The sequence below is a fragment of the Phyllobates terribilis genome, unplaced genomic scaffold (genome assembly GCF_046119375.1).
Source record: "Phyllobates terribilis strain yellow unplaced genomic scaffold, ASM4611937v1 Scaffold_11__3_contigs__length_659146591, whole genome shotgun sequence".
NCBI lineage: Eukaryota > Metazoa > Chordata > Amphibia > Anura > Dendrobatidae > Phyllobates > Phyllobates terribilis.
The window spans coordinates 334448807-334461150 of record NW_027362771.1 but is presented as its reverse complement, the minus strand read 5'-3'; the positions used below and the strand labels follow the sequence as shown (position 1 = coordinate 334461150).

Sequence of the window (12344 nt, the reverse complement as noted above, 5' to 3'; positions counted from 1 at the left end):
TACAGCTTTCATTTAATATCGATTGTTACGTTTTAAAGGGTACCTATTATTTTAAAAGGCTGACCCAGTGTCTTTTTGCTGAGATTCCTGCTCCTCTATATTAGTAATCTATAGAAATCTTCAACTGAGCACTGTGCCTCTTTTTCTGATTATCTCTGCTTGGCTCTTGTCACTGAAAAGAGCAAACAGTGTATGGATTCATAAAAAGTTTGCAGAGCTTATCAGAAGCAAAGGGGCACAACACAGAGCTTATCAGAAGCGAAGAGGCACAACACTGAGCTTATCAGAAGCGAAGGGGCACAACACAGCTTATCAGAAGCGAAGGGGCACAACACTGAGCTTATCAGAAGCGAAGGGGCACAACACTGAGCTTATCAGAAGCGAAGGGGCACAACACTGAGCTTATCAGAAGCGAAGGGGCACAACACTGAGCTTATCAGAAGCGAAGGGGTACAACACTGAGCTTATCAGAAGCGAAGGGGCACAGCACTGAGCTCTTTTGCACCTTACCTACAGTGATTGTTGTGGCTCTCAAAAATCAAAATTGCTCATATAGCATACCTTAAGTTTTTTTTTTTAAGTTGCTTGATAGCCTTATAGGATACAGCAAGTGTATAATCGTTTTACCAATGAATTTTAGATTTTAAAAAAAATTGATTCACTATAATCAGCAAGAGCAAATACAAACAATAGAGGCTTTCTGGGGAAAAAAAATAATATAAAAAATAGAATAAGGGATTCCAGATCTACCCAAGAAAAAACAAGTGACCCTGTCTTGTATCTCAATGTGAGCCGTGAAACTCATTAAAAGGGGTCATCTTTCTTTTAGAACGATGGTTAATCCTTTCGATTAGCTATTAGAAAACGTTGTGCCACTTGCACAACCATTGCAGCCTCATCAAACAGCTGATCAGAAGTGGTGCCGACAGTTGGACCCTCACAATCTTATACTGATAGCTTATCCTAAAGATAAGCCATCAATTTTAAAAAGCTCAATTACCCCTTTGAGTCAAACGATAACTGGCTTTTATGGTGGCAGTGGCCGTTGTGCAACTGTACAGGTTGTAATGTACATATATACGAGTTATGTTTTCCCCTGATCTGGAGCATTTCAAACAGAACAGGAAAGCATAAATAGGTATACAATTGTGCTTTAAGACAGTATATTTGTGGCTACTTCAAGAAAAAAAAATTGTAGCATCTCCAGCTCAATAGTTGTAACCATTTACCAACCTCTACAAATGTTTAGGTAGTTCCTGAGCTTTAGAATAAGAGAAGATTTACGAAAAGTTGCCGTTTTTTTTTTCCAGTTTAAACACAACAGGCACTTTCTTGATTTAACGTATAACAAATTGCACAGAATATTACACAGACTTTTATAATGCTTATTCTAAGATTGACCATGCACAAATAGGTTTCTACATTTTAGAAACATCATGTTGACGGTAACATTGTTACAATTTGATCTATTGGTGATGAAAGTTTGGGAAGGAGGTTGTAAAAGCATGCTGAATATGCTGGTTTACCCTGCTTTGGAAATGAACAGTAGTATATAAATTTGGTGGACGCGCAAAAGGGAATCTAGTAGTGAGTTCAATAATCCACAACACAAAATTACATTGTATGGTGCTTCTGTAAACAGATTCTTCACACAGAGGAACGCCATACATATATTTGAACAAGGTAGCCATATGTATTACAGTAGATATTGGCTATTAGGAGAAAACAACACTTTCTTTCTCAGGATGGCAGTAACAACTCCCATCTAAGTATGGAGAATGGTGGAAGCCTCCTCTACACCGTTTCATTGGGAATATTTGTAACTGGTAATTCACGCGTCGATCTCTCGTAGAACGGCCATTTACTTTGGTCATATACAACCACAACACCACATCAACTACTACTCAATATTAAAGTTTTATCGGAAAGTGCCACCTCCTCTTACTTTGTACCATAGACACCATTACTAGGTGCAATCACAAATCATGTTTTTCGGTTTCATTCCATAGTATAAGAGGCTTAAAGGGAATGTCTTATAAAGGATGACCAATTTATTTTTTTTTTTAAATTCAGCAAGCATGGTGATGGCTATGGGTCTATAGCTTATGAATCCACAATATGGCATTACATGCTAGCCTTTCTGATACAGTTATATGAAAAAGTTTGGGCACCCCTATTAATCTTAAGCTTAATGTTTTATAAAAATTGGTGTTTTTGCAACAGCTATTTCAGTTTGATATATGTAATAACTGTTGGACACAGTAATGTTTCTGCCTTGAAATGAGGTTTATTGTACTAACAGAAAATGTGCAATCTGCATTCAAACAAAATTTGACAGGTGCATAAGTATGGGCACCTCACCAGAAAAGTGACATTAATATTTAGTAGATCCTCCTTTTGCAAAAATAACAGCCTCTAGTCGCTTCCTGTAGCTTTTAATGAGTTCCTTGATCCTGCATGAAGGTATTTTTGACCATTCCTCTTTACAAAACAATTCCAGTTCAGTTAAGTTTGATGGTCGCCGAGCATGGACAGCCCTCTTCAAATGATCCCACAGATGTTCAATGATATTCAGGTCTGGGGACTGGGATGGCCATTCCAGAACATTGTAATTGTTCCTCTGCATGAATGCCTGAGTAGATTTGGAGCGGTGTTTTGGATCATTGTCTTGCTGAAAGATCCATCCCCTGCGTAACTTCAACTTTGTCACTGATTCTTGAACATTATTGTCAAGAATCTGCTGATACTGAGTGGAATCCATGCGTCCCTCAACTTTAACAAGATTCCTGGTGCCAGCATTGGCCACACAGCCCCAAAGCATGATGGAACCTCCACCAAATTTTACTGTGGGTAGCAAGTGTTTTTCTTGGAATGCTGTGTTTTTTTGCCGCCATGCATAACGCCTTTTTGTATGACCAAACAACTCAATCTTGGTTTCATCAGTCCACAGGACCTTCTTCCAAAAAGAAATTGGCTTCTCCAAATGTGCTTTTGCATACCTCAGCCGACTCTGTTTGTGGCGTGCTTGCAGAAACGGCTTCTTTCGCATCACTCTCCCATATAGCTTCTCCTTGTGCAAAGTGCGTTGTATAGTTGACCGATGCACAGTGACACCATCTGCAGCAAGTTGATGCTGCAGCTGTCTGGAGGTGGTCTTAGGATTGTCCTTGACTCATCTCACCATTCTTCTTCTCTGCCTTTCTGATGTTTTTCTTGGCCTGCCACTTCTGGCCTTAACAAGAACTGTCCCTGTGTTCTTCCATTTCCTTACTATGCTCCTCACAGTGGAAACTGACAGGTTAAATCTCTGAGACAGCTTTTTGTATCCTTCCCCTGAACAACTATGTTGAATAATCTTTGTTTTCAGATAATTTGACAGTTGTTTTGAGGAGCCCATGATGCCATTCTTCAGAGGAGATTCAAACAGGAGAACAACTTGCAAGTGGCCACTTTAAGTAGCTTTTCTCATGATTGCATACACCTGGCTATGAAGTTCAAAGCTCAATGTCAAATTTTGTTTGAATGCAGATTGCACATTTTCTGTTAGTACAATAAACCTCATTTCAAGGCAGAAACATTACTGTGTCCAACAGTTATTACATATATCAAACTGAAATAGCTGTTGCAAAAACACCAATTTTTATAAAACATTAAGCTTAAGATTAATAGGGGTGCCCAAACTTTTTCATATAACTGTATATATGGAATAGGCCAGATATGCCAGAGTAGGCACCATAATTATTAGCCTCTGCTCTAGATCCCATCCATTACTTTGCAAAGACATATACAAACATGTTGTCTTTATAAGACAAATCCCTTTAATGATCAAAATTTACCTGGAGTATTCATGAGTTATAACAGGTAACAAAATAGCTAAATAGGTATACAAATAAAGATTAATGATAGCAGGAATCAAAGTAGACAGGTCAAATCAATAAAAAAAAATAATCAAAAAGGCACATAATACAACAAGTCTATTCCAACCAAAAGTTGTTCAAATGAAAATGGCACAGGTAATATGCAACTGTCCACAAAGTGCACCCATCTTGGGTTATTCTGTGCATGCCACACACAAATAAGAGTCATGAGTCTTGCAACGGACTTCATATGTTACGTAATATAAATGTGCAAGCTGATGAAGGGTAATGGAGTTTGCGATAAGGAGGAATCTCAGTCCTTGGCCTGAAATGTACACTAACTATGAACTTATTAAATTATGAATTTTAGAATGAGGATAAGAAAAAAATATTTTACTCTCCTTCATTCCAATTCTTGCTGCATGGGAGGAGAGAAAAAGAAAGAACATAGAAAAGAAAGTTAGAAAATCTATTATTCATTCACTGGAGGACATTATACACCTTCACAGGTAGGAGTAGAGACCGATAGTAGCAGTAGTACACTTTCCTCCTATGGTGGAACATACCACAAATGAATTTAATATGCAAGACAGCATAGTTTTATGGATTAAACATATCTTCATTTTCTACACTAACATATCTACAGAAAAGATTTATAGGCAAGATCTATCAGATCTGAAATGTGCTGGAATGACAAGATTATACTCACTTTGCAAAAAAAAAAAAAAATACTAAACATAAATTTTAATTAAATTATAACATTTCTAAATCAGATCAAAAAGATTAATGCATGATAGATATACACACTCCTACATACATAATGTTTGTACCCATAATGTAAGAACCTACAGTGTCTGTGAATTAACACAATTTAGAAGGGCTACTCCCACAAACTCTTATGGTATTACTAACATGTCTGATAGGTAGGGGTTCTCTCTCACCCTCTCGGGGAACATGGGAATTATTATATGCCGCTGCATATTGAAGACAAATTGGAGTTGGCTATACATGTCTATTGGAGTTACAGAAAGATCCTTCCACATTTCGATCTAGTTTACACTTGTTCAGTGCGCAAGAGAGACCACAAATCGAAGAAAAACAAAAAAAAACCTCCAAAACAACAAAAAGCAATGGTGGCCTATGCACTAATGCGTATGAGTGATTTTTTCCTGAGGTCTGTAAGGAATGAATTGCAGAATGCAATATTCTGGTTTGTTTTATGGACAATAAAAGTGGATGTAATTAATTGCAGGCAGTTCCCACACCCACCGGTGATGTGGACCGCACAGAGCTGTGAACATGACTCTCCTAATGATTATAATAGCTGTCTGAATCTCGCCTTACTTTAGTGTTTCCATACATGTTAAGGCCCCGTCACACTAAGCAATGCAGCAGCGATCCAGACAACGATACGACCTGTCAGGGATCGTTGCTGCATCGCTAATACATCGCTGGTGAGCTGTCAAACAGGCAGGCTCACCAGCGATCAGGGGAGCAGCGACATCGTGGAAAGAATCTTTCCACGATGTCCTGCTCCCGGTTACCAGCCTGCTGCTGAAGCAGGAGCAGGCTCTGCTAAGGTGAAGGGTAACCTCCCGCGCACCGTAGCAGAGTGATATCCATGGTAAACATCGGGTTTCTAGGGGCACAAGCGCACTTAGTAACCCGATGTTTATCATGGTTACGACTCTGCTAAGGTGAACGGTAACCTCCCGCACACCGTAGCAGAGTGGTATCCATGGTAAACAGCGGGTTACTAAGTGCGCGCGTGCCCCTAGAAACCCGAGGTTTACCATGGATACCAGCCTGATCGTTGGTCCCGCTGGTCACACACAGCGATGTGTGCTGACCAGCGGGAGGGCAACGACCAAAAAAAGGCCCAGGACATTCTGCAGCGATCTCACAGCAGGGGCCTGATCGCTGCAAAGTGTCACACATAGCGACATCGCTGGTGAGGTCGCTGTTGCGTCACCAAAACAGTGACACAGCAGCGAACTCGCTAGCGATATCGCTATGTGAGACGGGGGCTTAACAGAGCTGCGTAGATGTTCATTTACTTCTTCACTTCCACATTTCTGTTGATTCTCATAAAAAGCCACCATTCTGTCAGACAGTTTTGGCATACGCCATCTATATGGATTCAGCACTTTAATTTAAAGGGAACCTGACACCTCCAAAAACACTATTTACATGCAAATATAGTGGCAATCTGCAGATAAGTAAGCATGCCAGACACAATTTATTTCTACAGGGGGAAAATGAATTTATACTCTTCCTGTAGCCATTCACTTGCAGTCATAGGGGTGGTGCAGGGGGTGGTTATGGTCACTGCTCAGTACAAAATGAGCACTTTATAATCACACCCCTGCATATTGATTGACAGCTTTCTCTGCATACACACACTGTGGAGCAGGCTGTCAGTCTGTCTAAGAGAGTGATTGCATATATAGGAAATCCAGAGGCACAACCTACATATCAACTCTAGGTAACACATGCTTCCGATGACTGGAAGAGAGCAGCTGCAGGGAGAATATAACTTAACTTTCTCCCTGTAGCCACTCTTCCAGTACGCCTGTTAGACGTGATTTTAATGTGATGTACAGTGCAGATTACCATTATATTTGCAGGTAAATAGCATTTTTTTGAGGTGACCGGCTCCCTTTAAACAAAACAAATAAGTCAACTTCAGCTGTGCTCAAAAGTTGGTACCCAGAATTCAAGTGAAAATTAAGTTGGGCTCATGGATGAGTACTGAAAAATGAATATGAATCCTGCTCAGAAAGATTGTGGGGGGCTGAATAACCAGCCCTAAGCTGTAGAATCATTAGTATGGTGGCATACTCAACATTGTATGACAGGGTGGCCACTGATTTCAGTATTTGTATTACTGTCTAATTCTCATAACTTTACCCAAGTAGAAAAATCTTTGTGCGAGACCTACTTCTACTATACTGTATAAACAAGGGTTTAAAACTGCTCAGTCTATTGATGATAAATACACAGGGCTCCACAAACACTTACCTCAAACAAGCTCAATCCCTGAGCTTCATTTTGATTGTAAGGCCTAATTATCCCGTCATCATGAATAAAGCGAGGAGGGCGAAGAGGAGAAACATCTTCTGTAGATTCTGCCACTCTGAAGGAATGAAAAATGATTGCTTAAGTCTTAGAGATAAGAATACTTTTGCATATAAGTTCAGTATGTGTGTACATATATATATATATATTTTTATTTATAGTCGATCCATAGCACTGACTATAAAATTATGTAAACGTACAGTACAGACCAAAAGTTTGGACACACCTTCTCGTTTAAATATTTTTCTGTATTTTCATGACTATGAAAATTGTACATTCACACTGAAGGCATCAAAACTATGAATTAACAAATGTGGAATTATATACTTAACAAAAAAGTGTAAAACAACTGAAAATATGTCTTATATTCTAGGTTCTTCAAAGTAGCCACCTTTGGCTTTGATGACTGCTTTGCACACTCTTGGCATTCTCTTGATGAGCTTCAAGAGGTAGTCACCGGAAATGGTCTTCCAACTATCTAGAAGGAGTTCCCAGAGATGCTTAGCACTTGTTGGCCCTTTTGCCTTCACTCTGCGGTCCAGCTCACTCCAAACCATCTCGATTGGGTTCAGGTCTGGTGACTGTGGAGGCCAGGTCATCTGGCGTAGCACCCCATCACTCTCCTTCTTGGTCAAATAGCCCTTACATAGCCTGGAGGTGTGTTTGGGGTCATTGTCCTGTTGAAAAATAAATGATGGCCCAACTAAACGCAAACCGGATGGAATAGCATGCCGCTGCAAGATGCTGTGGTAGCCATGCTGGTTCAGTATGCCTTCAATGTTGAATAAATCCCCAACAGTGTCACCAGCAAAGCACCCCCACACCATCACACTTCCTCCTCCATGCTTCACGGTGGGAACCAGGCATGTAGAGTCCATCCGTTCACCTTTTCTGCGTCGCACAAAGACACGGTGGTTGGAACCAAAGATCTCAAATTTGGACTCATCAGAGCAAAGCACAGATTTCCACTGGTCTAATGTCCATTCCTTGTGTTCTTTAGCCCAAACAAGTCTCTTCTGCTTGTTGCCTGTCCTTATCAGTGGTTTCCTAGCAGCTATTTTACCATGAAGGCCTGCTGCACAAAGTCTCCTCTTAACAGTTGTTGTAGAGATGTCTCTGTTGCTAGAACTCTGTGTGGCATTGACCTGGTCTCTAATCTGAGCTGCTGTTAACCTGCGATTTCTGAGGCTGGTGACTCGGATAAACTTATCCTCAGAAGCAGAGGTGACTCTTGGTCTTCCTTTCCTGGGGCGGTCCTCAAGTGAGCCAGTTTCTTTGTAGCGCTTGATGGTTTTTGCAACTGCACTTGGGGACACATTCAAAGTTTCCCCAATTTTTCGGACTGACTGACCTTCATTTCTTAAAGTAATGATGGCCACTCGTTTTTCTTTACTTAGAATTTGTATTATGGCAACAAAAAAAGCAGCTAACAGTCTATTCAGTAGGACTATCAGCTGTGTATCCACCAGACTTCTGCACAACACAAATGATGGTCCCAACCCCATTTATAAGGCAAGAAATCCCACCTGACAGGGCACACCTGTGAAGTGAAAACCATTTCCGGTGACTACCTCTTGAAGCTCATCAAGAGAATGCCAAGAGTGTGCAAAGCAGTCATCAAAGCAAAAGGTGGCTGCTTTGAAGAACCTAGAATATAAGACATATTTTCAGTTGTTTCACACTTTTTTGTTAAGTATATAATTCCACATGTGTTAATTCATAGTTTTGATGCCTTCAGTGTGAATGTACAATTTTCATAGTCAAGAAAATACAGAAAAATCTTTAAATGAGATGGTGTGTCCAAACTTTTGGTCTGTGCTGTATATTAGGAAGTATATGGGACAAGGTTGCATGCTGTTGCTATGCTTAAATGCATTGGACATCCGAGTAAACACTACCTATCAGGGATCTTTGTATTGGTACGGAAGGCTAATGTCCTACACAGGCTATAAATGCGGCCACAGTCTTGTGCGTTATATGTTTGGAGTAAATATTCATTATCTACACATTAGTTGAGCTTGCTGAGTACCAAATGCACTTTTTTTTTTTTTTTAAATAGGTAAAAAAAAATCCCAAATTTATTATCTTACTGGCACTCAACGCAGCCCTATGGAGCCTTGCATATGCAAGGATTATGTGTTTAGAAGTAACTTGTTCTCCATAAAATGGATATTGGTTAATGGAAGGACAGGTAGCAAGAGCCTAAAGAAGCCACAGAGGACAGTGTGAACACTGCAAGATTACTAATTTTGTGTTTTGTTTCGGAACATTTTTTTTTTTTTTTTTTTAAAAGGTTATGACATAAAAGAAACACATTGCCAAAACTTAAAAAATATATTATAATAAAAAAACTGATATAAACAGGCATTTTGATGTTGTCCTTTTAACAAGAAACATAAGAGAAATGGCATATAGTCCGCAGTGGGGTGCCGTAGGGATCTGTGCTAGGACCAATTCTTTTAAGGCTATGTGCCCACGATGCAGAAATGCTCAGGATTTTTTCCTGAGCGTTTCTGCATCTCCCTGGCAGAAAAAAACGCATGCGGATTGTACATGCGCTTTCCTGCCAGGGACAAGCGTTTGTCAAGCGTTCTTCACATGCATTTCCGCATGCAGGTTGACAAGCGCTTTCCAAGCGATTTTAGCATCACTTAGAAAGTGCTTGACAATTTGGTCACACTATATAAATCCATGCAACCGGCATGGATTTATATAGTGTGACCTGAAAGAATGGTAAAAAATAAAAAAATAAATCTATACTTTCCTTCTGATGGCCCCCGCAGTCTTTATTTGCTCCGTCCTGGCTTACCGGCAGCTCGCGATACACTGAAGGACCTGCCGTCACATGACTAAATGACGTCAGCGCAGGTCCTTCAGTCCACCGTGATCTGCCGGCAAGCGAGGCCATCAGAAGGTAAATATAATATTTATTTTTTATTTTATTCTTTTTTTTACAGGTTCTATGGTATCCGGGTGAGGAGGAGAGTCTCCTCTTCTCCAAACCCGGGTACCATCCGCACATTGAAACGCTTGGATTCCGCATGTACAGATGCAGTGATGAGTAATCCATGCGTTCCAATGCAAGTCAATGGCGGCGAAAACGCAGCGCTTACGCAAAATAATTGGTAGTGCTGCGTTTTTTTCCGCAATGATAATCCGCAGCGGAAATTTCCCCAGCATGTGCACAGCACATGCGGATTATCATTGGGTGACATGGCAGGCCTTCTACCATGAGTTTTTTTAAGCGTTTCTGGAGCATTTTTTGCCGCTGCGGAAACGCTTAAAAAACGCATCGTGGGCACACAGCCTTAACCTCTTTATTAATGACCTTGGAGATGGGGTTGAGAGTAAAGTGTCAGTCTTTGCTGACGATACCAAACTATGTAGGATATTAAAATCTGATCTTGACATTACAATATTGCAGAACGATCTGGATAAGATGCCTGAATGGGCAAACACTTGGCAGATGATGTTTAATGTAAATAAATGTAGAGTAATGCACCTAGGACGGAGTAATCCTATTGCTGCATACACATTAAATGGGAGTATACTCGGGACTACAGAACAGGAGTAGGACTTGGGCATTCTGGTTACAGGTAAACTGAGCAGCAGTACTCAATGTCAAGCAGCTGCTGCAAAAGCAAACAAGATTTTAGGATGTATAAAAAGAGAAATAAAATCCTGCAAACCCAAAGTGTTGCTATTCCTTTATAAATCACTGGTGAGGCCACATTAGGAATATGGGATCCAGTTTTGGGCTCCACATTTTAAAAAGGATATTCAGAAGCTAGAGTCAGTTCAATGGCGGGCAACTAGATTATTACAAGGGATGGAAGGCCTCTCATATGAAGAGAGGTTGAAAAAGTTGAGCTTGTTTAGCTTAGAAAAACGACGCCTCAGAGGGGATCTCATTTACATGTATACATACAGTACAGACCAAAAGTTTGGACACACCTTCTCATTTTAAGATTTTTCTGTATTTTCATGACTATGAAAATTGTACATTCACACTGAAGGCATCAAAACTATGAATTAACACATGTGGAATTATATATTTAACAAAAAAGTGTGAAACAACTGAAAATATGTCATATATTCTAGGTTCTTCAAAGTAGCCACCTTTTGCTTTGATGACTGCTTTGCACACTCTTGGCATTCTCTTGATGAGCTTCAAGAGGTAGTCACCGGAAATGGTTTTCACTTCACAGGTGTGCCCTGTCAGGTTTAATAAGTGGGATTTCTTGCCTTATAAATGGGGTTGGGACCATCAGTTGTGTTGTGCAGAAGTCAGGTGGATACACAGCTGATAGTCCTACTGAATAGACTGTTAGAATTTGTATTATGGCAAGAAAAAAGCAGCTAAGTAAAGAAAAACGAGTGGCCATCATTGCTTTAAGAAATGAAGGTCAGTCAGTCCAAAAAATTGGGAAAACTTTGAAAGTGTCCCCAAGTGCAGTTGCAAAAACCATCAAGCGCTACAAAGAAACTGGATCACATGCGGACCGCCCCAGGAAAGGAAGACCAAGAGTCACCTCTGCTTCTGAGGATAAGTTTATCTGAGTCACCAGCCTCAGAAATCGCAGGTTAACAGCAGCTCAGATTAGAGACCAGGTCAATGCCACACAGAGTTCTAGCAGCAGACACATCTCTTCAACAACTGTTAAGAGGAGACTTTGTGCAGCATTCCTTCGTGGTAAAATAGCTGATAGGAAGCCACTGCTAAGGACAGGCAACAAGCAAAAGAGACTTGTTTGAGCAAAAGAACACAAGGGATGGACATTAGACCAGTGGAAATCTGTGCTTTGCTCTGATGAGTCCAAATTTGAGATCTTTGGTTTCAACCACCGTGTCTTTGTGCGATGCAGAAAAGGTGAACGGATGGACTCTACATGCCTGGTTCCCACCGTGAAGCATGGAGGAGGAGGTGTGATGGTGTGGGGGTGCTTTTCTGGTGACACTGTTGGGGATTTATTCAAAATTGAAGGCATACTGAACCAGCATGGCTACCACAACATCTTGCAGCGGCATGCTATTCCATCCGGTTTGCGTTTAGTTGGACCATCATTTATTTTTCAACAGGACAATGACCCCAAACACATCTCCAGGCTGTGTAAGGTCTATTTGACCAAGAAGGAGAGTGATGGGGTGCTACGCCAGATGACCTGGCCTCCACAGTCACCCGACCTGAACCCAATGGAGATGGTTTGGGGAGAGCTGGACCGCAGAGTGAAGGCAAAAGGGCCAACAAGTGCTAAGCATCTCTGGGAACTCCTTCAAGATTGTTGGAAGACCATTTCCGGTGACTACCTCTTGAAGTTCATCAAGAGAATGCCAAGATTGTGCAAAGCAGTCATCAAAGCAAAAGGTGGCTACTTTGAAGAACCTAGAATATAAGACATATTTTCAGTT

The 12344-nt window shown here is 40.7% G+C and overlaps 1 protein-coding gene across 4 annotated transcripts in view; it reads right to left on the bottom strand.

Moving 5' to 3' along the window:
* Positions 1-12344, bottom strand: part of VPS13C (vacuolar protein sorting 13 homolog C) — a 328945-nt gene that overhangs the window by 44911 nt on the left and 271690 nt on the right. For all 4 annotated transcript variants that reach the window (XM_073652734.1, XM_073652732.1, XM_073652731.1 and 1 more), the window contains one exon: positions 6879-6993. In XM_073652734.1, coding sequence (XP_073508835.1) covers positions 6879-6993 — 115 coding nt within the window. The remainder of the gene's footprint in view (positions 1-6878; positions 6994-12344) is intronic.